Source organism: Maniola jurtina, chromosome 15 (assembly GCF_905333055.1).
Source record: "Maniola jurtina chromosome 15, ilManJurt1.1, whole genome shotgun sequence".
NCBI classification, from domain to species: Eukaryota; Metazoa; Arthropoda; class Insecta; order Lepidoptera; family Nymphalidae; genus Maniola; species Maniola jurtina.
The window spans coordinates 1,141,602-1,167,094 of NC_060043.1; the positions used below are offsets into that span (position 1 = coordinate 1,141,602).

The 25,493-nt window shown below is 36.4% G+C and overlaps 5 protein-coding genes across 9 annotated transcripts in view; 3 read left to right on the plus strand and 2 right to left on the minus strand.

The window, feature by feature from the left end:
* Positions 1-1,141: 1,141 nt before the first annotated feature.
* LOC123872250 (partner of Y14 and mago) lies at positions 1,142-3,259 on the minus strand. Its single transcript, XM_045916415.1, has 3 exons — positions 3,050-3,259; positions 1,891-2,154; positions 1,142-1,549 (listed from the first exon to the last, which is right to left on the minus strand). Exons 1-3 carry the CDS (start codon positions 3,081-3,083, stop codon positions 1,278-1,280), a joined length of 570 nt encoding a protein of 189 aa, XP_045772371.1. The 5' UTR covers positions 3,084-3,259; the 3' UTR covers positions 1,142-1,277.
* Positions 3,260-4,048: 789 nt separating this feature from the next.
* Positions 4,049-9,749, plus strand: LOC123872249 (protein lin-37 homolog). Of its 3 annotated transcripts, none has more exons than XR_006797441.1 (7): positions 4,049-4,269; positions 4,375-4,471; positions 5,443-5,703; positions 6,445-6,577; positions 7,036-7,199; positions 8,448-8,544; positions 9,076-9,749. XR_006797441.1 is itself a non-coding variant. In XM_045916414.1 (6 exons), exons 1-5 carry the CDS (start codon positions 4,179-4,181, stop codon positions 7,189-7,191), a joined length of 738 nt encoding a protein of 245 aa, XP_045772370.1. In that variant the 5' UTR covers positions 4,049-4,178; the 3' UTR covers positions 7,192-7,199; positions 8,448-8,556. The 3 variants fall into 3 exon arrangements, 1 of the variants encoding a protein (XP_045772370.1); XR_006797442.1 differs by having other exon boundaries at positions 4,050-4,269; positions 6,448-6,577; XM_045916414.1 differs by lacking the exon at positions 9,076-9,749 and having other exon boundaries at positions 8,448-8,556.
* Positions 9,705-14,092, minus strand: LOC123872248 (rRNA N6-adenosine-methyltransferase ZCCHC4). The gene is made up of 7 exons (XM_045916412.1): positions 14,074-14,092; positions 13,680-14,039; positions 12,846-13,087; positions 11,880-12,083; positions 11,236-11,440; positions 10,344-10,670; positions 9,705-9,833 (listed from the first exon to the last, which is right to left on the minus strand). The coding sequence occupies exons 2-7, from the start codon at positions 13,971-13,973 to the stop codon at positions 9,738-9,740; spliced, it is 1,368 nt and encodes a 455-aa protein (XP_045772368.1). The 5' UTR covers positions 13,974-14,039; positions 14,074-14,092; the 3' UTR covers positions 9,705-9,737.
* A 245-nt stretch (positions 14,093-14,337) lies between these two features.
* On the plus strand, positions 14,338-18,633 carry LOC123872330 (complement component 1 Q subcomponent-binding protein, mitochondrial). Of its 2 annotated transcripts, XM_045916543.1 has the most exons (6): positions 14,338-14,696; positions 14,919-14,957; positions 15,559-15,709; positions 16,549-16,745; positions 16,911-16,999; positions 18,345-18,633. In XM_045916543.1, exons 1-6 carry the CDS (start codon positions 14,459-14,461, stop codon positions 18,495-18,497), a joined length of 867 nt encoding a protein of 288 aa, XP_045772499.1. In that variant the 5' UTR covers positions 14,338-14,458; the 3' UTR covers positions 18,498-18,633. The 2 variants fall into 2 exon arrangements, with proteins under 2 accessions (XP_045772499.1, XP_045772500.1); XM_045916544.1 differs by lacking the exon at positions 14,919-14,957 and having other exon boundaries at positions 14,340-14,696.
* Positions 18,634-23,212: 4,579 nt separating this feature from the next.
* Positions 23,213-25,493, plus strand: part of LOC123872767 (amyloid protein-binding protein 2) — a 53,952-nt gene continuing 51,671 nt past the window's right edge. For both annotated transcript variants that reach the window (XM_045917283.1, XM_045917284.1), the window contains exon 1: positions 23,213-23,457. In XM_045917283.1, coding sequence (XP_045773239.1) covers positions 23,299-23,457 — 159 coding nt within the window. In that variant the 5' untranslated portion in view covers positions 23,213-23,298. The remainder of the gene's footprint in view (positions 23,458-25,493) is intronic.

Below are 25,493 nucleotides of genomic sequence, written 5' to 3' on the forward strand. Positions count from 1 at the left end.
TGAGCTCTCTCCGAACGCCTGATATTATTGAATATCGGTGATAGCGATAGCACACCAGCAACCAAGTTGGTTCGTCTGTTTATTTGATAGTTCTATCAAATAGCCCATAGCCCGTTTTAAAATGTCAGAACATCCCTATTTTTGACAGGTCTAATGAAAAACAGAATTTTGTCTATGGGCAAATGATAAGAACTGGGAAGGCAAAAACTAAATAAACATCGGAAAATTTCTCAAAAGTTTGCTAATTTAATACGCAAAAATGTTTTTCAAGGTGTTTGTTCTGATATTCTCGATGCTAGCCGTTAGCAGAGTGGAAGCAGCGCATAGCTACGACTTTGGTGACTTTTTGGCTACAGTTTTGGGTGTCGGGATCGCTGTGATTGGTATTCTAGCATGCCTTGGCAATTACGCGAGGCAAAAAGCGAGAAATGAATTTATATAAGGTTTTTTTCATGTAAGTATTACATTAAATAATATTCAAACATATTATTGTTAAATTTCCAACCTACATAGATATTGCAAAACAACATAATTTGGTAGAACTTAATAATTTTATTATTGTATATGGTTAAACTTATGATTTAAGAAATGGCCACTAAATAACTTTTCAATGATGTTTGTATTGTTTCAGATGCTGCTAAGAATATTATCACTTTGAAGCCAAGTTTTGTATTGAAGAATTAATTTCTCACTATAATGCATAATTTAAAGTCTTTATTAAATATGCACAATATCTATATGCTGATTTGGTATCATAATGCCTCTGTAATAAAATATTTGTAAAGAAATTATGTGAAATAAGTTCATTTTATATTTTTTTAACAGTTAACTATATAAATGATATTTTCCTCCCTGGTTTTTGATGATTTTTGAAGCAAGCTCGTAGGTGTCATCAGATGTGTTAACCCCACTCCAATACCTTTCTAGGCAGTGTTGATACCCTGTATAAATCACACACACAAGCATACTTTGTTTTTACTTCTTGAGTATTACAATCTCTCTGGATGGTTTTATTCAAGATGAGTTTGACTGACCTACCTCTAGTCGATAGCAATCAAAAATAGCAGCAGGCGTACCTGGAAGGGGTATGGCAGTTTTATTTATTAAACCCATACCCCTGATTGTAATTAAAAGTCATATAAGGTGTAAATAAAATGTTATTTCATTGATGTCTAAAACTTTGTGAGCATTTATCACTTTCACATAAGACAATTGGAATTTTAAAAAAACGGATCTTTGATAAAATATCTTATAAAATAAATTCATTTTGGCTTAGGTCATTCACTACTAGTATCTAATGTGTCTATTTCTTTGATTATGTCATTTTTCTTTGAGATTTTTTCTTTTTGCTCTTTATCTGGGTTCTTGAGGGTTCCAGATTTGATTTTTTCCTCAAGAAGCTCGATTTCTCTTAATTTCTTTTTTAAGTTTTTCAGTCTTTTGGCTGGATCTGATTGTGTTGGTGTTGTGCTGGGTGCTGGCGATGGACTAGTGAATGTTGGTTCTGTTATTTCACATTTCCCAAGTTTATCCGCTGCTTCTTCTACAGCTGTAACATAAAAAATATTTTTACTATACAAGTAAAAATATTAGAAGTAAACATATTACCTCGCAAGATACTTAGGAAACTTAAAATTTAAGATTTATTATTTTTTAGCCTAGGGTGGATTTAAAAATAAGTCATACTTTAGGACCAAGTCTTAAATAGTGAAACAAAAAAACAGCTGTTCTATGCACTATTTCAATTTTCAAATAATTATTGACCTTTTTATTCAGAACAGCAAATCTTTTTTACAATTTAAGGGTTTAATTTTAGTACAAATTGTAAAGAGTAAAGTGGCCTCTTTTTATGAATGACATTGTATATGTTTAACCAGCTCTCAAGATTACCTGTCTTCTTTTTCTTTTTTTTCTTCTCTACATTGATTATCATGCCGGGTATGGGCTGGAAGGAGCCTTTCTTAGATTTCTTCATCTCCTCCACTATTTCACTAGTAAGGCCTACAGGGATGCCAGTGTTCTGCTTCGCCTTGAACTGCTTGCCTTTACTCTCATAAAGAGGGACTTCTTCCTGTGGCACATATCCATCCTTTATGCGTCTAGGTTTTCTCCAAGTGCCGTCTGGTCGTTGGGTTGCGGGTATAAATTTACCACCTGCAAAAATTGTTATTTATTTAATTGTACTGGTTCTTCATTAAACATAATAAGTTCCAATACATTTAAGAGATAAACTGACTGACTGATAAATCAATGTACATTACAAGTAAGCTTCGCTGCCTATATTGTAGTATGTTTGTTTGATGGCTTGAACTTCAATCATGCAGCACTATCTACAGAGAAATGGAGGGCCATGATTTTTTGCATGGATATAGTTAAAGACTGGAGAGTGGCATGGGCTGATTCTTTATCCTACAAAATCAGAGTTCCCACTGGATTTTAAAAACCAAAATCCACATGGATGAAGTCGTGGGCATCAGCTAGTTCTAAATAACATAGTCCTTCACCGAGAAAGAATATTCAAAATTCCTAGGTGGGTCAGCTAATTTTGTTAAACAATAATTTAATTGAGTCATATTAGGATGGTAGAAGTATTAAATGACTTTGAACATCTACATAATATTTGATCTTATGTTAAAAACAAACCAGATGCATACTGAGAAGCAGGCAAATGTCTGATAACTTTTGCATAAATATAAAATGTTTTGTCTTATGTACAATGGATCTAGGGCACCAAATAAAAATATTTAGGTGCACCATAAATCAAATGCAGTTATTTTATAAGTTCTCATAAAGAGTGCAATTATTGCATCTATAAATAGTTTATTGGTAAAACTTTCTACAATACATGCTTGCTGCACGAAAATAATTATGGACATGAATTATAAGTTCATTCAACTTTAAAGTCAAGAGTAAAGTAAACGTTTTCAGTTTAATTCAATAAACTATTCTGTGGTAGTAGTATGTAACTTATAGTGCAAAATTTAATATAAATATTGACATATTGATCTGTAGTGTATGTACACAAAAACTATTAAAATTACTTGCTCACCCTCAGCGTCATGTTCATATGCGAATGTCGCCATTATCTCTCTTGGGCGGTGGGCAGGGGCGTCTTGTTATTTTATAAAATAAGTTAACTTTCAAGAATTAATCTTGATAATTTCGGCAGTGCTATTTTCGTATCACCATTTCGCTTGCGCTTCGAAGTTCGACCACAGACCGATACCAATTCGACAATTTTTGACCACAGTTTTTGACAACTACTAAGTCTGACAAGTGACAATAGTAGTAGTCTATGGTTTGACATTTCAGTTTCCCCACAGCCCCACAAGATTTTTAGTGATGGTTATAGACCATATAACATGTTTGTAACGACTTCGTCTGTGGTGGTGTTTGCTGGCGCGCGTGTTGTGACTTTTTGGAGTGTTTTTTTTGTTGAAACTGACTGGAAAGCGCTCTATGGGGGTGCCGTGCGTATGTCGGCAAGCGCCGGTACAGACGGGGTCCATACTTGTATAGTTTAGCTAACTTGATACAAATAACTACAAACTTGACATTGGCTAATTAATCATTGTAAAAGCCAGACGAGAGAGAAAAAAAATGTTTGTAACACCTGTGAGGAAACGTCAAACGATTAGTTTGAGATTAGCGGGATTAGCGGAGTGCCATTTGACCATAGAGATATAAGTAACATTTGACACTTAACAAAGTGCCAATTTTAATTCCCAGTACCTCGGTGGGACGCTTGAAATCGGTACACAAAATAACTGTCATTTTGCATGGCGGTAAAACTGCACTCGCTCATTATTGGTTACAATGCATTGTTGCAACAAGAATACCATAAATCAGCCACTTGTAATTTAATTATCTATTGAATCAGGCAGATTTCCAGTGTACTTGTATAATTCTAATTCAGTGTTTAGAGGCTTTAGATTTCAGTGTATTGTGGTATTACTTTAGAGTTTGATACTTTGATGTTTCATAAAGACATAAAGACTAGATGATAATTGGTTCGATACACGATATTACTTTAATCTATGGCTAGGGGTATTTAATTTTTGGGAGTTGGTAACACTGTCTAAGAACTACTACGTTTTTCAAAATCGAAATCAAGACATCAATCAAGTTTATTGTAATTTTATTATTTTTTTTCTAAATTATTATCATTCTCAACTACTATGCCTTTATCAAAACGTAGAAGACTGTTGGCATCTAAAAAGAATGCTAAACCTGTGCCCAACTCCAAAGAGTCCGAGGAACAGAATGTTGGTATGTAATTCGTCGGGTTTATTTGCTATTAAAAATAAAAATCTTTGCTTAAAGCTTCTTTGATTTACACAACTTTCTACTCAATAGATAATGATGTTTCAACAGCTCGCGGGCGCCTCAAAGGTGCCTTGTTGGAAATGATGGAACCACCCGCCGAGGAATCCGATGCTTCCACAGAATATGTGCCTGCTAAACGTGAAAGGTTGTTATAATATATTTAAAGGGTTTCCGAAACGGGTAAACAGCTTGACGTCAAGCGTCCAGCACGTAGAATTTTGCTTGAGCCAAGCATTTAGACTGTTTACAAAGTTATTTGTTGCTTGAATCCAAGCATTTACGTGCTTGACGATAATTGATGCGATTTTATATTTTTGCTTGACGCGACGACGTACGTAATGTTCGGAAAATGAGAAAAGTGCCGTCTGCTGGCTCTAGCTGCTTGACGGGCGCATTTTTTTTATTCAGATACAAGTTAGCCCATGATTGCAATCTCACCTGGTGGTAAGTGATGATGCAGTCTAAAATGGAAGCGGGCTAACCTGGAAGAGGTATGGCAGTTTTTATTAAACCCATACCTGTTTGGTTTCTACGTGGAACGTTAAATAGCTTGGCGGCACAGCTTTTCCAGTAGAGAGGTAACAGCCACAGCCGAAGCTTGCCACCGGATGAAAGCATCTACCTGCTTGATCAAGCAAAACTACATGCTTGACATCAAACTGCTTGACCTTCTCCATTGCCCTTTAATTTAGGAGCTGGGGAACAAAACAATGGAGTTACACTTTTGATCAAAACACTTTTATTTTAATTAATCTGTTTGATTTGGCCAACTGAATATAAGTCTGATCCAATTTTAAGGCAAATCAGCCTTAAATAGTGCTGAAATTGAATTCAAAGTTCGTGATTTCTATCACTCAATACAAACAAAACAGCAGAAATTTGTGATTTTGATCAAAACAGTATAATTGCAGTAAAGTCTGTCACTTTACACGACTTTTGTTCAATATTGCTCCATCTATAAAATTTTATTTTGTGCAATTACACCATTTTGTAAAATTCAAATCCTTTTAAAATATAATAATAGTTTATAAAACCACTGTACAAAGCAATACTTTTAATTCCAATAGGTATTTATATTGTATGCGTTTAAAAATAATATGTACCTTTCATCTTCAGACAACGTAGCAGTCCTAAACAACTTGCCTGGTACGAAAGACCTTATAGAAGACACATCCCTCCAGAACGAAAGGAACACTCATCGGGGGAGGATGAAAAATCAGAGATGCGCCAGAAGTCACCGCCGAGGCAGTCCTATGTGCTGAAGTTGTTTGACAGGAGCGTAGACCTTTCACAGTTCAGCGAGGACTCCCCACTGTATCCAATATGCAGGGCCTGGATTGCTAACCAGCCTAAGGCCAACTACAAAAGTTATTTTGAGTGAGTTTTTTTCTATGGTTGTAAAAGTTTTTAGGGTTCCGTACCTCAAAAAGAATAACGGAACCCTTATAGGATCACTTTGTTGTCTGTCTGTCTTTCATCATCATTCATATCAAAGGGCTTTACCTGTACAGTGTACATTCTAAAACAGATTTTTATTCATTTTTATGCATAATGGTTTTTGATTTATCGAGCAAAATGTCGAAAGAAATACCCGAGTACGGAACCCTCGGTGCGCGAGTCTGACTCGCACTTGGCCGGTTTTTACGTACGGTCTACCATGGAAAATGCTTTGCATACAGAACAATTCTATTATTATTACAAAATCCACAAATTACACTTGGCAGGTTTTATTTAAAATAAATATTGAGTTAAGTCTGTTTTCGCTTAGCTACGGTCGCCTTTGTGTCGTGCCGTCCTGGCGCGCGCCGCATCTTGTCAAAGGCACCGCCGCACAGTTCGCCGCGTGGGGTGTTCACTCCCTGAAGATTTTGACCTCTACCTACCCATATCTATACTTCTTTCATAACAATTCTCTTTGCTACCTAACTTGTGTTTAAGTTTTTCACATCTATACAGATAGTTTTGCTATATTTATATGTATATTTTCAATATCTCGAGCAAGTTACACAGTTTGACCCTGTGCATGCAGCATGCACCTCTACCATGATGACATTCCTTTTCTGCAGATGACTAGTTTGGTAACTAAGCATAAGAAATCTACAAAATATTTATTTCCAGAAGGGAACCAGAAGAGGCTTCATCAGAAGACAGTATACAGCTGCCGGGTCCAGAAGGCCCCGTCATCTCCCGCATACCAAGCTTGCTGCCCGAGCAGAAAGCATGCAGCAAAGACAATATTAATTTGGATTATGTAAGTACTTAACTTCCGACTTATGAGAGTGCTCACTCGTGTTCATAGCTTGGTTTTGAATAACATCACAGTCAAGTCTGTTCCATATAAAAGAGCCACATTGTCAATTCTACTCCTTATAAAAGAGCCACATTGTCAATTCTACTCCTTATAAAAGAGCCACATTGTCAATTCTACTCCTTATAAAAGAGCCACATTGTCAATTCTACTCCTTATAAAAGAGCCAAATTGTCAATTCTACCATTCTACCTCCCTATAAAAGAGCCACTCGGCTGACTAATGGAGAACACACACTTATCCAGCCAAATGAGTCAAACGAAACGAATTTTAGAGTTCTGTATTCTGTCTATTCGGACGATTCGACGCTGGGAAGTTCCATGAGATTTCGTTTTAAATTCGTTTCGTTCGGCTCGCATAAGTGTGCGTTTACCTTAAACGGGCTTTAAAAAACTGTCCAGTCGTCGGCGCCGCCTCCGAGCAAGGAGCAGCTGTTACAGCAGCACACGTCGCGCTGGGCGGCCGTGCGCGGCGCGTGGCTTCAGCGCGGCGCGCGCGTGGAGGCGCGCTACAGTGCCGCGCAGGCCGTGCTCAACAACATTCTCAACAACCAGTAGCCTTTTATGTAAGTCATCATCATCATTATCACCCTCATAAGCAGACGAGAAAGAGGCGATCTAATTGAAACAAACAAAATCAAAAACTTGGTTTAAAAAAAATTAGGAATTTTATTGTTGCATTAGCAAAAAAAGCAAAAGCAAACTAAAGGTCGCTCAGCGCGCTATGGAGCGAGCTATGTTGGGTATCACTCTCAGGGATAAAATCCGGAACGAGGAAATTCGCAGAAGAACAAAAGTGACCGACATAGCTCAAAGGATTAGCGAGCTGAAGTGGCAATGGGCAGGTCATGTCTGTCGTAGAACCGACGGCCGATGGGGCAGACGTGTTCTGGAGTGGAGACCGCGTACCGGTAAGCGCAGAGTGGGACGACCTCCAGCCCGCTGGACCGATGACCTGAAGAAGGTGGCGGGGAGCGGGTGGATGAGGAAGGCGGAGGACCGTGTTTGGTGGCGCGCTCTTGGAAAGGCCTATGTCCAGCAGTGGACGCATACAGGCTGATGGATGGATGGATGGATGGATGATCAGCAAAAGGGTGAGGTAGGCGTTTGCTCACGCCATATATCCTCCCATATGTTTTTTATTTTAATCTTATTTTTACCTACTTAAATTATTATACTAACCCTATCTATAAACCACATTCTTTGTACTAGTTGCCTTCAAATACGGAAACTCACACTCGAACAGGGACATTTCAAAGTAGGGTGAGCGATATAATATAATATATTTATATAAATATATATTATATTATATTTCCGTAGTTTGAAGGCAACTTTACTTATATTTTATCTTATCTTTTATACTGTCCGAAATTTCTGGCTCCACGGAAGACTAACACTGTGCCTGCGTTCCCGACACAGGCGCAGCAAATGCTGAGTGGAGTCTACTTTGGTACCACACACTACAAATCTTATTTATTTAGAGCTTATTTATATTATTATTTCTATGGCATGACTGATTTTTTGAAATTTGGTGTTTAGCCCGTTCAAACAGACAGATTTTTTTTTTAAATGTGTGATTCAGTTATGGTACAGAGTTCAAACAATCATATTATGAGCTTATTATGATATAGTTATTTCGAAATTACAAACAGATACTTCAATTTTATTTATTTACTATATTATATTATTCAACATTAAAATACTTGAAATGCTTACTTCTGTGTTAACTCTTTAGATTTTTTAAATGTATTTTTTCCAAATTTTAAATAACTTTTACATATTTTTTTAAGTATTTTTCTTTTCTTTTGTTTCAGCGCTGTGTTATTAACAACTGCAGTGTTACGTGACAAAGCCAAGCTGGTTTTTTAACATTTTAAATTTTATAGTATTTTTTTATTGATTTGATTGATGGTTTGTGGACCTTTTTTTTTTTTTTTTGTTGACGCTGGGGAATGCATTTACGCATCCCCCCCGGAGGGAGGGTATGTGGGACTCGCCGGCCGAGAGGCGACCGGAATACCCACTAAACCCCAGCGGCGCTACTGCGCGTCGCCTGGCGACTGGGTCACGGGAACGGCCGAAGCAAACACCGCAACCCAGCCAGCGACGTCTGCCGAGGCAGACCCTCCACTGGGGACCTGCTCGGTCCCCACCACCTCCGGGACGCACCAACGAAGTGCGTCCCCCGACCCTGGGACGCGCACGTCGCCCGTGTCCCGTCCTACGCTTCGTCCACTGTGCCCTCTGCTAGTCAGAGGGACACGCGGAGAAACCTCCCCCCCTGCCAGGTCATTAGCCATAGCCAACAAGATCTCCAAAGAGAAATTATTAGCCATGTTACCAGGGCGCACCGGCCCGAACACTGCTCTTCCCCTCGGACGCATCCAAAACGGACCAGCAGCATCCAGGCACACTGGGAGGTTACCTGGCTGGCGCCCCATGGTTTGTGGACCTAGGATTCAAAGATTATGTTTGATTTGTATTATTTTACACGTTTTCGAATGAAACTGTATGACATTTTTATTAGAGTATTTTACCCTTTTTTTATGTCTTAATTTAATTGTCCTAATGTAAATAGAGTATAATAAATTTCACAAAAAATGTATTCGATTGACAAGCGCAATTACAATGCATTTGAATTTTGTATTTCAAACCTCGCGAAAACTTTAACCGCCATTTTATTTAGGTTCATAAACTGTCATAACCTCACTCTGATTGCACATTCTAAGTGAAACAGCATTTTCTAAGTGAAATAGATTACAACTACAATCCATGTGATTGTGATATCACCTTCGGAATTCATCATGGCGGCTAGTTCGTGCGTTTTAAATATTTGCAGAACAGAAAAAATGCGAAATATAAAATTCATTATATAATTTTATAAACTGAAAACAATATTTTTCGATTGCTTATTGCTATACATTTTATACATTTTGTTGCTATCTTGTTTATACATTTTTAGATTTTTTCTCACTTGGTGTGAAATACTCTATTTGTTTGTAGTGTTATAGATAATAATTAAAGATTATGATTATTTATGGGAAGATGAGTTTTGCGAATGAAACTGTATGAATTTTTAATATTATAATTGATTACAGAAACGTTTACTTTATTGACTTGCGTTTTTTCTTTACGTTCGCGCCATCTTTCTGTGGACATTCTGCCTTCTTGTGACCTTTTTCATTGCAGTTGTAACATGACTGAAATGAGAACAATAATAGATTAATTTTATAATCGGACGAGAGCTGGAAAAATTTTGGTTTACACCCTGGAGTAACACCTCATTGCTAACTTAAATCAATCAGTTATACGGAAAGGCCGTGAAAAGGTAACATAAAACTTTCGCATTTATGATAATATTGATATGGATGTGCAATGCTCAGACAAGCTTATAAAAGTTATAAACCTGAATAAATCTACCAAAGAACAGCGAGAAATCTCGCGCTTGGCATTCTTATGTAGTCGCCATTCTACTTGGCCGAAACGTTTTTGCTCAACGTTTTTGATACGAGCCGCTAAGGTTTGGAACACCCTACTGGCGTCCATATTTCCTGCCAAACACAAGCATCTTCAAGGCAAGAGTGAATAGGCATCTTCTAGACCTCATCATTTCTTTCCATAAGCATAATTGTCGACAAGCGCAGGCCTATCCTGTAATTAAAAAAAGAAAAATCGCATAGTATTGGTTTAAATAACTAACAATAACTTACTTGTGACTCAACAACAGTGCCACAAACATGTTTCTCATGACCACATCTGCCACACTCTGCACAATGCACAAACGTTGGTTTCACACATCGCTTACAAATATTGCAATGTTTGTATGTCATTCCGTTCTTACTAGTACATTCTCTACACTTGTTGCAATGCATATTTGACACGGATACCCAATATTTGCACTTGTCGCAAAGCTTATAGCTACTGTCATTTGACAAGTCAATGGTGGCAAATGGTAGATTCGTGAAGAACCGTACTGGGGAACCGAATTTGCGTCCACCCTTTTTGTTTTGGAATTTCTTGTGGTTTTGATATTCTACCTGAAAAAAATAAATGATAAAGGCTTTAAAAATAGCACATGTAAAAAAATCGTAATTTACTGTTCATGAGATACAGCCTGCTGACCGACAGATGGATGGATAGTAGAGGTTTAGTAATAGAGTCCCATCAGCGTCCTTCTGTGCCAAATTCTTTTTTTTCGCTTCATATCCCTGCCATCTGCGATCAGTCCTTGGACTATGAACAGATGTGCCAAATTCTAACCTTAAATTCAAAAAAGTACAGTATGGTACTTTCTAGAGCTCCCTTAGAAAAGTAAATTCTTGTAAGGTGCAGTTGTAGCTTTTTATCAACTTATCACCTTACCTTAACCCTAGTATGTCTGTTCATAACCAAAAGCGTTCGCTCATCATTCAGCTGATTGAGTTGAATTTTTGGACAGTAGCCGTCAGTACTTGCATGAAGGTAAAACTTCATAGATCATCTTTCAAAAAACCAATATATTTCCAACATTTTGTTCACACAGCATGCCAAACAAAAAACCTTAAAATTACCTCGATACTTAAAATGCTCTCAAATTTTAATTTTTCAGTTAATAATACACACTTGATAATCATGCATCTTGATCTCCGGCATCATGTTTGTGATATAGGGCTCCGCAAAGTATGGGAAGGCCCAAATGACAGGCAGTATCTTGTCTTCAGTCCCACATACTTTGCTGTACAAATTGGACAGTTCTTTGATGGTTTGTATCAACGGCTCCACGCGGCCGCCGAAAGGCGGGTCCATCACTATAGCGAGGCCTTTGTTTCTGTAATTAAAACTAAACTGCTAAGTTTTCTTTCTATACTAGATATTATTTCCTAATTAATTTAGGAAGGGGTAAAGTTAAAAACTTTCAAAAGGAGTTGAATCACAATGGACAAAAAATATTTAGGTCCATTATTTTATTCCAACCCCATTAGGAGCTCTACAGTCAATGGGGATTTTTGGAAGAAAAGGTCATAAATCCCCATTGCCATTAGGTTACAATTTTATTATTTGTTATTGCTCCTCAGAGGTTCTTTTACTATGGTTTGATGGCATTATGTTTGATGGTGATAATGGCATCTTCTAGGCAAGCATGCGTTAACCTCATTACTACTTTCCATAAGGCATGACTGTTGTCAAATTGAGAACTAATTTTTTTTTAAATATTGCAATAAAAAAAAGTATTTTATAAAATATGTTAAACATAAGAGTGGACATACTTGGACCCTTTAAGGAACTTCTTCAACACTTTCTCATCCTCGTTTTGGTTGAACAGGAAGTTGTTGAACATGTTGTACCACAGGAACTTGTTACTGGGATAGAACATGTGGTAACGAGTGTCATAGTCCAGGAGTAAGGAGTCAAAGTCTGGATGCCCTTGCGCCGCTTCGTGGACAGATGGTGTTCCAATGCATAAGATATTACTGGAAAACAATAATCATTTTTATTTTAACACTAGCCGATGCCCGCGTGGATTTAGGTTTTTTGAAATCCCGCGGGAACTCTTTGATTTTCCGGAATAAAAAGTAGCCTATGTGCTAATCCAGGATATTATCTATCTCCATTCTCAATTTCAACCAAATCCGTCTAGTAGTTTTTGCGTGAAGGAGTAACAAACACACACACATACAAACTTTCGCCTTTATAATATTAGTGTGACTATATTATAATGCCTGCAACTTCGTCTGGGTCTATTTAGGTTTTCAAAGAATCCTATAGTGTGATGGTCTTTGATTTTCTGGGATAAAAAGTGTCCTATGTCCATCTCCAATATGCAAGCTATCTATATCTCTGTACCAAATAGATAATGCCCAATGTGCATTGAGTGAGACTCTAAGAAGCCCATGGGATTTTGATTTGATTTTCTAGGACTGAAAACACCCTATCTCCCTGAAATGAGAGGCTGGGCCGTGAAAGCTAGCCGACAGGTATACAGACACATTTTCGCATTTATAATATTAGTATACCTTCAAGTCAAGAGTGAATATGCATCTTCTAGGCAAGCATGCTCCATCATGAGCTGCATCATCACTTGCCAGCAGGTCTGGTTACATGCAAATAATTTTCTTATTGAAAAGAAAATGCTACAATACCTACCTTATTTTAAATAATATAATTATTTACACCTACAATAATACCTTACCTACCTTATTTTATATAATATAATTTACACCTAATATTCTTACCTTATTTTATTATTCCTCAGTATTCCAAGCACAGTGCTGACAGATTTCTTGGTGAACATGTACTGGGCTTCATGCTGGTCATTCTGTAGAGGCTGTAGGAATGTAGTGGGGTTCGCAAGTTGCTCATCTGTCAGTGGTAACACTATCCGGTGATCTTTGAGGTGTTTCCTGCTCTGGGATGCGATGAAGAGCTCCTGGCATGTGTGGCAGTAGGCCCTGTCTGAGGGGTGTCTTGTTTTCACCTGAAAAAGTATTTAACGAGTTCGTACTTCATTTTGAAATTTTTTCTGACTTTACAAGTCTGGTTTCTAACCCTTGTGAACATATTTAAAAAGTTGATACTTCAATTCAATTTGGTTTTATGGAGCGGAGCTGGACCAGATGAGCCCAATTTACTTGGCCAATGATGTGTGGAATTGAAGAGACACAAGAATGGTTGGTGATAGCTGGGAATTTTGAGTAGCTTTTAAATTTGGATAATTTTATAAGTTGATACTTCATTTCGAGTTTGTATTGAGTAGAAACAAAGAGCTACAGAATTAAAAAACTTATTTAATAATTATAGTTCTGTGACGAATAATGATACATAAATGTTGTACACAATCTCTAAATAGAACTGTATTAACAGATCTAAATCTAGTGCTATCTGGTTTAACCAATTTTAATCAGTTTTTTAATGAAATTTGGTACAGGGATTGTTTGCAACCCAGGGGCACACATAGGTTAAGTTGCGGGTAATCATTTAGTAAATTGATAAGCCACCCAGTGCATCGTATCATGTTAATGCTCTTTTTTCTGACTTCAACTTGTAGACCGTCATGAAAATTAACTAACCTCTTTAAAATGATTCCACGCCGCAGCCTTATCAAACTTCGGAATAAGCTTGTAGTACTTTTCATTTCTCTGCCTCACACCTTCCTTCTTCCAGTCTTCTTCATCTATTTGCACGGTACAGTCCTTCTTGTTCCTACAAGAGGCGCACGCATAGAACCGGCCTTTCTCACTGGAAAACAGTAATGTTGGACCGTGTAAACATAGCGGGTGATTGGTTACGTCTTCTGCGATAACTTCTACTGGAGTTGTATGCTGCACAGGAGTTTGTACTGCAAATGTCCTCTTTTTAACCATTGTATGAATGTGCTCAGTAAGATTTCAATTAAATGAAAGAAAATTGGAAATTATGTTAGGGCCACGCATAGAGATATTATAATACGTCCATGGGGCCACGGCACTCGCAATTCACATGTGCACTTGACATTGACATTGACAATCAGTTGACTTGACAGCTCGATTGCGAAAAAGGTGACACTGACAGTTTGGATGATAGTTATCAAGGCTGCCAATATAACCTTTTAACAATAGCAATGTTGCCATTTTTCTCTAATAACCCTAGACGATCAGGGACAAATCTGTGGAAAATTGGATGCATGGAAATCGTGTCGTGTGTGCTAAGCTTAAATTAAATAGATTCAGTTTTTGTTTCTGGCAATGGCAAAGCAAATTTGAAATTAAAAAAAACCGGCAAACGTCGAGCAGGGCTGTAGAAATTCTCTTTCTCAACTTTTCGTAATCATTCATAATTTTTGACAATTTTCAAATTAAAACTAACAAAAATGAGCGGTTTAGTAAGAACAGCACACAGAGTTATTCAAACATGCGTTAAAAGTTCGGGTATAACAGGAGCAATAGTGTCTCGCACACAAACTCCCGTCAAACGTGACTTCACGAGAGGAATATGGCACATGAGCTGTTCCACTAGGATGGATAGCACTTCGGCGTCCTCCAACCTCCTCAACAATCATTCCCACACCTGCAGCTGCGGCTGTGGCCTCAAAGGACTCCACACTAAAGGTAGCGTCTCTTATCATTTGCCCAAGTTTTGAGGTTATGTCATCATCCCTGAAGAAAAATCCTGATATCTTTGAACGTTTAAGTAAAATAAGATATATCTAGCAATATAACGACGATTCAATTTGAAGTAATGTGGCATTTATTACATCAGTTTTATATTTCCAAATTGTTTCGTTTTTCTTTTTGCAAGTTATTTTTTTTAACCTTAAATTATTTCAACAGATCAGAAGGATGAACAATCTGTAACCCCTAAACCCCTTGGTAAGCTTCCCATCCTACACCTGTAGATCTATATTCCATTCTATTATTCTATTCTATATTCCATATTCCTTTCTAACAGTGTTTAAGTACATGTAGTTAAATACCAATGATTACTATTATCATTATTTGAAAAAAATGTATTAACACACAGAGATTAAAAATATGCAGAGGTAGGTTGCAGTAAACTTCTAGTAAGGTTTCCGCTGCAAGTGCTGGCTTATCTGTATGGACAAACTTGATCATTAAAACAAGGCTGTTAAGGTGTATGTTACTTTAACACTAAAGTGTTTAGATGCTCGAATTCTACCAATATTTAGTACAACATTAGTATCACAGTAGAATATCACTATAAGTTAAATAACTATGTGAAGTTGTGTGTATATCCCTGCAACACTTGTGCTATGATACTCATTGTGTTATGGCGTAAGTTGCAGGGAACAGCAATATAATATTTACATCCAGTAACATTGACATTTGCAGTGTTACTTCATAGGAGTATTGGACATTTTTATTAAAAAATAAAAACTGTTACAAAAAAAAATATTACAATATAATTTAATATTACAATAAAAAATAATGCTTCATAAATGTTTTTTTCCAGGAGAAAGAGAGCTAGTGGAGTTTTTGACTGAAGAGATAGTGGCAGAGCGCAAAGCACAGAAAGTGAAGACTCTGCCAACTGAGGTCAATGGGTTTGCAGTGAAGGCTGACGGTGCTGAGGTTACCCTCACCAAGCAGCTGAAGGATGAACTGTAAGATCATTATATAAATAAAGCAAAACAGCCTTTATTTCAGAATCCACAATGTTTTTAAACCCCAACCCAAAAAGAGGGGTGTTATAAGTTTGACATGTGTATCTGCGTATCTGTCTGTGGCATCGTAGCTCCTAAACTAATGAACCAATTTTAATTTAGTTTTTTTTTTTTTGTTTGAAAGGTGGCTTGATCGAGTGTTTTTAGCTATAATCCAAGAAAATCGGTTAGCCGTTTGAAAGTTATCAGCTCTGTTCTAGTTATTACTGTAACCTTCGCTTGTCGGGGGTGTTATAAATTTTTAATTTACACTTGTAGTGAATTAATTTGCATCATAATAAATCTTTGAACTCTGAGTGCCTCATGGCAAAGGCCTTCTCCAACTCTTGTCAGTGCTTACAACCCTGTGAATATCCAGCATAATAGACCAACTGTTAGTTTGAGTCAGCCCTCCCAACATGTTGAACCTTGTTTCTTTTCCCATCTCATGGGTACCACTGTGTCACTAGGGTACTAATACTAGGAAAAAAGGGTTGTTTTTTACTTTTTAGGATTCTGTACCGGATAGTTGCCAACAGGACTCTATTACTAAGCCTCCGCTGTCTGTTCATCTGTCTGTCAGTGGGCTATATCTCATGAACTGTAATAGGTCGAGAGTTGAAATTTCTCAGTGTGTGTATATTTATTGCTGCTATAACTGCAAATAACAACAATTTCATAATGGATGCCATGCAAATGAAAAGTACATTGTGTTACATCTTGTATGATGGTATGGAAATGGAACCCTTCATGTGCAAGTCCAACCTACACTAACTAGTTTTTTTCTATCTATGTTCCAGAGTAACAATAACTTTCAACGTCAACCACACAGTGGACACAGAGGACTTTGGCGAGGATGCCCAGCCGGAGAAGCAAGAGTTCTCCGAGATGCGTTCCAAGCCACAGTTTGAGGTGGACCTGGTGCGAGGAGACACCACCCTGGGCTTCACTTGCTCCTTCCTGCAGGAACCTCCATCTACTAATGCTGATGAGTATAGTAAGTCAATTAAATGTTTACAAACTAAAAAATAGCAGTCAGGTTACAACAAACTAAACAGCAGGGTTGGTTTTGTTTTAAACATTCACCACTAGACTATCAATGCTTTTTTAGAATTTGCTGGTCTAGAGAATAAAAATAAGAAATATTTTATTTTATTTACAGATGATATTTTCGGAATTGACGAGGTGACATTATACAAGGGCGAGTGGAGCGACAAAGTGTACGCAGTTGCCGGCGACGTGCTCGATGGAGTAAGTTTCTAAAAAAAATATTAATAGTTTATTTTGAATGTTTTTTTTTACAAAAAAGTTGTTATTTTTTTTGTACACCCACCCAAACTAATAAATACGAAGTGTGTCTGTCTGTCTGCTATTTTCTCACGCTCCAACAGTTCAACCGATTTTGATTTTTTTTTTTTTAAAGAATATTAGCCATGTTAAATGAATAATATTCCCCTTTCCTCTCCAATTAAGCGTCAGACTTGTGCTAGGAGTAGGTACGACAATAGTCCAACGGGTGGGGTTTGAACCGTCGTCCTTTCGGTTTTCAGTCCACTCCTTTACTGGTTGAGCTATTGAGGCTCTAGCTAATTTGTACAGAGTTAGCTTATATCCATGGGAAGGACATAATATGATACTTTTTATCCACGCGGACACGCGATATAATCGACGCGGACGTCGCGGGCATCATCTAGTAATTATATGAACGAATTTTATTTTAAATTACCTTACTAACAAAACTTTATTAAAAAAAACCAGTAAGTACCTATTGACTAAACTAATATTAAATATAGTAGAAGTTTTTTGCATAAAGTCGTACTGCTCTCATGGCGCAGTGGTACTGCACCTCGCCTCGATCGCCGATAGGTTCCAGGTTCGAATCCTGCCCTAACAATGTGTCCCCATAATCGCCATACTTGGCCTACTCACTATGGTAGGATTTCAAGTGCCAAATATGGGGTAGAACAACGCATGGATGTGAAGTTTATTTCCTCATATATTGAGGGTGTATTCATTGAAATGCTACATACATTTTTTTTTTTTTCATGTTTGTCATAAAAAAACATGCAAGAGATATTGCATGTTTTTTTTCCATTAAATATTCAAGTATCTGTGCACTGTTATACTTTATAAATAAATAATTAATATACATTTTAAATAATAATAAGTTTGCAAAAAATTTGTCAAGTTAGGAAGTTATTTTTTAATTTCGTCCTTTTTGATAACTTTTATGTAATATACAGCTACTACTTTTTTTCAATTTTTACTTTTATTTTAGTAGTTTTTTTCCAAACTTAAAACTATTATTTTCAATATTTTGTATTCCTTATACTATATTACTGAATAATGCCAGTGATTTTGTCTGCGTGGATTTAGATTTTTTAAATCCCTGGGAATTTTTTGATGACTTCCAATTTTTTTGATAAATTATTTATGTATTAATTTTTCTTATAACTTCTTGTTTTTATAACATTTATTTAAATTTAACGGTAATTTAATTTAAAAGCTGGTTATTGGAATATTATTCAAAAAATCAGGTTCTTAAGTTGGAGTTACCTGTAAAATTGTTACTATAAACCAAATAAATTTATTTCAGTACCTGTATGATCTCCTGATGAATCTTCTAGAAGAAAAAGGCATTGGCAATGAATTTGTACAGAAGTTGTCAGACTTCAGTACGGCATACGAACACACTGCATACATAAACCTTCTTGAAGGCATCTCCACGTTTACTATTGGCAAAAAATAGATGTTTTTGTTTTTTTTTAATTTTAGATTGAGACGAGATGTTATCTGTGACACCCTATGAAATAGTTTGTATGACTTTAAGAAAGTTTTGCTGTATGATTCAAAGGATGAAAAAAAAGCTTTTTAGGCCTTTACTAATCACACTTCACACTAATATTATAAAGGCGAAAGTTTGTATGTGTGTGTGTGTGTGTGTGTGTATGTATGTTTGTTACTCCTTCACGCAAAAACTACTGGACGGATTTGGCTGAAATTTGGAATGGAGATAGATAATATCCTGGATTAGCACATAGGCTACTTTTTACCCCGAAAAATCAAAGAGTTCCCACGGGATTTCGAAAAACCTAAATCCGCGCGGGCGAAGTCGCGGGCATCGGCTAGTTCCTAATAAAAACACTACTTATTTATATTATTCGTCATACTTTAACGTATATAAACCACTAGTTTTTGCACGCGATTTCGTCTGTGTGCCGTATATGAACTGTGCGTTTATTGCGATAATTTATACCTTATAGCAGTCGGGGACAATGTATCTATCTATTGATGAAAGAATTTTCAACAATAGATCGTTAGTTCCAGATTATACTGTCTACATACAAACTAACAAACTTTTACCACTTTATAATAATATTAGTATAGATGACTGATTTTTTATTAGTAAAGGCCTAAATGTCAGTTCACATTTAGAATGACAAAATTAAAATATAATTTGAAGAGAAATTATAATTTCAATTACTTTCAAAGGTAAATAAGATTCATGTTAATTTTATGTTATCAGCTTGAATAAGGCTCCTTGTAACTTGTGAAGTCGCGATTCGATTAAATTGGATAATTTATAATTGTATAATATTTTATTATGTGGAAATGTATACCATAAACTGCCATTTAAGTTATAGTTCTGTAAAAATACCATGGTAAAAATTGAAATATTACTTATTCTGTAAAAGGACATCATTCATTTTGGACCAAAAAATGAAAGTGCCGGCCAGAAAAAAAAAGTACGATATTCGGATAGAATACATAATTTCTATCATTTTTTACTATGACGTCCAATCTGTGCGCACAATGGTTACGTCGTAATAACATAAAAAATATTTTTTTTTTTTTTAATTCTTAGGTGATAAAAAAGGTTGGAGTGTCATTATAATATAAAAAATATTGTATTAAAAGTAACTTACATGACCGCAAAATACTCAAGGTCAAATCCTAGTGGTCAAAATAATATAAAAACGTACCTACTATTTAACACATTCATTTTCTTTATCATAAAGAATGTTGTCTTTTTAGAGTCAATCATTACTGGTTACTCTCTCTCTCTCAAAACTTCAAATGGAATTCCGAGAAATAATGAAAAGGGACGGCTACCTGGATGCGTGAACGCATTGTTATTGGTTGCCGACCGCCCGCGCCACGCCAGCGTCACCAGCCTGCAGCCAGTCAGTTATCCATGCGACTTTGGTTACATCGGACGGCTATCGTGACATTACTCTCTTGTTCTTAAAGTGATACAATATCAAGTGTATTTAGCGAAGCTTTTACGCAGCTCTGTGGCTTATTAACTGACATTATGAACGTACAATTGTGTATTTCGTGTCGTGTGCCTATTGGTGATCGCCGAAGTTATAGTTGGACATCCCGTGAATCACAACACATCGAAATCGCACAGTTTGTTATTGAAGATCTACTGGATCATCAGGTAAGGATTGTATTATCACTATATCGAATGAATATGCCTAAGATATTTACTACGAACAAACATCATAATAAATATAGTAGTAAATATCTTAGGCATATTCATTCGATATAGTGATAATACAATCCTTACCTGATGATCCAGTAGATCTTCAATAACAAACTGTGCGATTTCGATGTGTTGTGATTCACGGGATGTCCAACTATAACTTCGGCGATCACCAATAGGCACACGACACGAAATACACAATTGTACGTTCATAATGTCAGTTAATAAGCCACAGAGCTGCGTAAAAGCTTCGCTAAATACACTCGATATTGTATCACTTTAAGAACAAGAGAGTAATGTCACGATAGCCGTCCGATGTAACCAAAGTCGCATGGATAACTGACTGGCTGCAGGCTGGTGACGCTGGCGTGGCGCGGGCGGTCGGCAACCAATAACAATGCGTTCACGCATCCAGGTAGCCGTCCCTTTTCATTATTTCTCGGAATTCCATTTGAAGTTTTGAGAGAGAGAGAGTAACCAGTAATGATTGACTCTAAAAAGACAACATTGTTTATGATAAAGAAAATGAATGTGTTAAATAGTAGGTACGTTTTTATATTATTTTGACCACTAGGATTTGACCTTGAGTATTTTGCGGTCATGTAAGTTACTTTTAATACAATATTTTTTATATTATAATGACACTCCAACCTTTTTTATCACCTAAGAATTAAAAAAAAATATTTTATTTTTTATGTTATTACGACGTAACCATTGTGCGCACAGATTGGACGTCATAGTAAAAAATGTTAGGAATTGTGTACTCTATCCGATTATAGTACTTTTTCTTTTTGGCCGGCACTTTCATTTTTTGGTCCAAACATGTATGAAACGTGAATGATGTCCTTTAGTCTTGTTGTGATACAAAAATATGAATAGGTGATAGAATAATTTATGATAACATACATTACATTTCTGTTATCTATAATAATATTATGATAATGATTTTTTCACAAATTATGTTAAACTTTTTTTTTTGGACGTTGGGTTTCACAGATTGCCGAATTTATGTTGTCAATGAATAGGCGAGGCATTTAATTTCCTCTAGAAATAGCTTTAAAGAATGTTTTAGTTTAACAACTGTGTTGTTTAGTGTTAAATGTGTTTTAGTTTTGAATAAATGATATTCAAGGTTTGTGTGCTGTTTTATTTTAAACTACATCGCGTTTCTAACGTTGAGGTTGTTGAAATTTAGCAACGGCAATGAACGACAAAGCATAGAATGCGCGTTTAACAATTTATTCTAATTCAAAAATATGGGACATGAACATGTGTTTAATCGCAAGAAATAGGCTCATGATTGGTTTGTACTGTGTTGTGCTACACTAGTCGCTGCCGTTGGCTGATCGTAAAGTGACAATTACGGAGCTACAATCGAATTGAAGAAGCATAGACGGTAGACTATAATAATATGTAAGTAAGAATATTTCATTTGTAACACTAACGGCCGTATTCACAAACGCTATGAGGTCTCACAGCAAGCTCGAACGCATAGTGTAGGTTCCACCAATCAGATCATTGTAAATTGACGTGACACAGTCATCTGATTGGTGGAACCGACACTGTGCGTTTGAGCGCACTATGAGACCTCATAGTAACGTTTGTGAATACGGGTGTAACTGTGCTATAATGGAGAGTAAGGAATATGTATTTCTATGCTTTGTCGTTCACAGGCCAACAGTAGATAGGTTTTTTTTTCTTCGGTAGCCACTGGCCCATCCCTGGCCAAGCAATTCAGTACTATACCATAGATCTAAGATTATCCTGATACTGCGCAGGTTCGGTTTAAAGTTTTAGCTGATGTCACAGATCCAGTCTGGTTTGATAATTTCTTTAGCACCCAATAATAAAATTTGAAAACATGAAGTGGTTCATGCGCACCATTTATTATGAATGGTTTCTAGAAATTATTGTACTCTTTGGATCCTATCAAATTACAGGCCTGTTTGAGTTTATGATAAAAAAAATCGGCATCACGGCATATGAAAAATTGACATCTTGTAATTTGAACGGACCAATCGCATTCTATTGGTATTTTTAGCTAACCAATAAGAAGCGAGGTAACTAGTGTGAACTTCGTATGAATGTATGGCAGAGCAATGCAGAGCAACTGTTGAAATGTCAAACAGGGTTGCTAGAAATATGATAATTGCCTTTTATGCGCCGAATAGTTCAACACCTTACATCAAGAGGGGCGTTCATGCAAGCAACTACTCGTTAGTGGTTACTGGTTAGAACCCAAAATAGTCCCTCAGATGAAGGAAATAACATTATCTGTGCCTACCACCCTTTCCCTCTAACCACACCTTACTCCGAGAGAGGCCTGGTAAATGGCTTGAAATTCAAGATTTTTTTCAAAACCGGCAAAGTGGAAATTCAAATCGACCTTTGGTATTACGCCTATTTTTCCATAAAGAATTTTTTTTTGACACAAACTATTTGAAATTATTATAGGTATAGTAAAGTGTGACATGCCGTTGTTAATTTTTTAATTTTCTAGTGTCTGATATAGTTTTTTTACGCATGAAGTAGCCTCAATATTTGCCCAAAAATAGAGATTATTCAAGAGTCATGACTTTCAAAATTAATATTATAACAGCTAATTTTAGTAAATTCACTATTTTAGTTCACCCCTATCAAGGCTCTAAAATGGCTATAACAAGCAATAACCACGTTGTTTTCTCCACTGAATCGACATTGGCGGAATTATTGCGGAACACAAAGCCGCAGTACAAAGAGCCATAGAGAAGAAAAGAAGAAGAAGAAGAAATGGCTATACTATCCACTCCAGGCACGATCAAACTTGAGCTTGGTACAAGCTAGGAAGCCGTTCCTGCCTTTTGACTTGAAGATGCTTAAGTTTGTTTCACGCTGTTTTTGCCTTTTGTGAACTATACAGAGTAATAAAAGTAACGATAATATATTTTTTATGTCAAAGTCGGCAGTTTTCCTTCTTGTCTGGGGTATCCCCAAACGTCATGAGCCAGCGCCAGTTGAGCGCCAGCAGCGACAACACTGGTGACGGAGTGAAATCAGCTGAGTTTTATTTTATCTCTGCAAAATGGCTGACGCGTCGTCGTCGGTGTGTGTGAAAAAAATACCTGATAATTTATATGAGATGTGCTTGACTCATTTAGTGAACTACATACAAAAATCAAAGTGTGAACGGAATGATTTGCGATCCCTGCCGGACAACATCCTTATGGATGTTTATTTCAAGGTGAGTGCGAATGTTTCTTATCTGTGGGGGCAGTTATACCGTTAACTGTCCAATGTTGGGTTTTCATGTTGTTAGGACAGTTTAGGCCGCTTGTTATGTATTTGGGGATATATTCCTCGTTTTGGGTTCACGGCCATGCCGTGGGCAGGCCGCGAGTGGTAATCAACGATCACTTTCACTGTTGCTGCGCTCATTCGTCATACGATCATCGTCGCTTCTTTGTTGCGAAACCTATCACGTTTTGTTTGTTTAATACGTTTATAACCCTTTCTCTTTTGTATTTCGAATTTAAACATTTAGATAATGCGTACTTTATGCACTATTCAATATTTTGTATGTATTGTACCCATATTGTAATTAAAGTAACTATTTCTACAATGTTCGCTGAGATTATTTTGATGGCCTAATAAATGTCATTAGCAGCGATATAATATTATGTCATTAGTAACTAAAAATATGATGGTAACAAAATATCTAGGTACTTAGTAAAACGTGATAACTTAGATATCAGACTTTAAAAAAAACATTTTGTGGTATTTCAATAAAAAAAATTAATCCTTTTCAGAACATACAGCCACTAATATTGTTAAAAAATCTATTTTATCTTGGTTTTGGGTAAACTAAGCTTTAGGAAAAATACTGAACCATTCAATCTAAGAGTCATTTTCTTAGTCGAGCTGACATGCAAAAGGATTGTACCCACACTGCATTATTTTTTCGCATGTGTTCTGGTATGATGCTGTATAGAAACCAAAGGGGTATGGGTTTAATAAAAACTGCCATACCCCTTCCTGGCTAGCCCGATTCCATCTTAGACTGCATCATCACTTACCACCAGGTGAGATTGCAGTCAAGGGCTAACTTGTATCTGAATTAAAAAAAAAAATAGAGAAAAGTAAGTAGTAAAGTAGCTTTAAAAGATTTGCTTATTTGATGATAGGTTCTGTAGCAGTTGATTTACTAACTATGAATTCAAGAGTGACGTTGATGGAGGATTTTGTATGAAAAATATATTGAGTCCTAACATATGTATTTGTAATGCAAACCTCAGTTGTTGCATTAGATTAAGTATTGGCAATATCTACCAATCTTAAATACCGAGATCTAATCTTTCTTTTGTATAATATTAGCCATCCATTTAAGGACACAACTGCTTCCTATAACAGGTTTGTACCTAGCTTAGAGACTGTTGGTTTCTGTATACCTAATTAATTAATATGATATAAGACTTGTACATTATTAAGTTAACTAGGTATATGCTATAAAAGAAGTTAAGTACGTGCGATCAAAGATTTACATACAAAATGAGTCTATGTACTTTTCAACTTACATATTTTTACAGAAATCTGCCAACCCAGAGAAACAATTTGTTTGTCAATCATATTATATTCATTCAAATTAGATTTGTATAGAGTGTGTTGGATAGTGTACTAGCAAAGCTTCTCTTAAAATGACAATGATTAAAAACTCCACCACCAAGCTCCATCGGTGACTTTGCTAAGACTTTTTGAAATTCAAATTCAAAATTGTTTATTTTCGGTAACTTTGTTAACAATCATCTGTAGGAGGTTGGAGCCTTCTTTTAGAGGTGGGAGAACTACCTCTGTGTTAAGATTCATTTAAAACAAGACAGATGTATGCCAGCTATATATATGTCACAGGTATATTGTCATAGCTGTGATATGACAATCTCACTAGTGATATTATAATAAAACAGTAGATTGTCAATCTATTTCATTTCTTGCAATTTATCGGCCTGGTTTTAGTGACATTGTAAAATCACAAGGCCTTTATAATGACATTACAAAAAATCTAGGTACTATATTATGAGTGAAGTTGTCAGTGGGAGACGTCAAGCTATCTGATTGGTCATTTCCTTTTCAACTATCGTTTTCAACATAGGAAACGGACCAATCACAGGCGGCCTCATAATCTAACGACCAGTGAAATTGTCAAAATATGATTGCCTTCCAATATCACTGTAGTGATCCCCTGACATTATAATGACACTAAAATCAGAATGTTAAATTGTATGA

What these genes read in the sequence shown, in the direction of transcription:
- LOC123872250 (XM_045916415.1), bottom strand. Translation starts at nt 3,083, where the DNA reads ATGGCGACATTCGCATATGAACATGACGCTGAGG. An exon ending in ATATGAACATGACGCTGAGG is followed by an intron (nt 2,155 to 3,049) that starts GTGAGCAAGTAA and finishes CAATTTTTGCAG; the next exon opens with GTGGTAAATTTATACCCGCA. An exon ending in AAAAAAGAAAAAGAAGACAG is followed by an intron (nt 1,550 to 1,890) that starts GTAATCTTGAGA and finishes TTTATGTTACAG; the next exon opens with CTGTAGAAGAAGCAGCGGAT.
- LOC123872249 (XM_045916414.1), top strand. Translation starts at nt 4,179, where the DNA reads ATGCCTTTATCAAAACGTAGAAGACTGTTGGCATCTAAAAAGAATGCT. An exon ending in AACTACAAAAGTTATTTTGA is followed by an intron (nt 5,704 to 6,444) that starts GTGAGTTTTTTT and finishes ATTTATTTCCAG; the next exon opens with AAGGGAACCAGAAGAGGCTT. An exon ending in ACAATATTAATTTGGATTAT is followed by an intron (nt 6,578 to 7,035) that starts GTAAGTACTTAA and finishes AAAACTGTCCAG; the next exon opens with TCGTCGGCGCCGCCTCCGAG.
- LOC123872248 (XM_045916412.1), bottom strand. Translation starts at nt 13,973, where the DNA reads ATGGTTAAAAAGAGGACATTTGCAGTACAAACTCCTGTGCAGCATACA. An exon ending in TCAAGATGCATGATTATCAA is followed by an intron (nt 10,671 to 11,235) that starts GTGTGTATTATT and finishes TATTTTTTTCAG; the next exon opens with GTAGAATATCAAAACCACAA. An exon ending in GCACTGTTGTTGAGTCACAA is followed by an intron (nt 9,834 to 10,343) that starts GTAAGTTATTGT and finishes TTCTCATTTCAG; the next exon opens with TCATGTTACAACTGCAATGA.
- LOC123872330 (XM_045916543.1), top strand. Translation starts at nt 14,459, where the DNA reads ATGAGCGGTTTAGTAAGAACAGCACACAGAGTTATTCAAACATGCGTT. An exon ending in AAGCAGCTGAAGGATGAACT is followed by an intron (nt 15,710 to 16,548) that starts GTAAGATCATTA and finishes TCTATGTTCCAG; the next exon opens with AGTAACAATAACTTTCAACG. An exon ending in TACTAATGCTGATGAGTATA is followed by an intron (nt 16,746 to 16,910) that starts GTAAGTCAATTA and finishes TTTTATTTACAG; the next exon opens with ATGATATTTTCGGAATTGAC.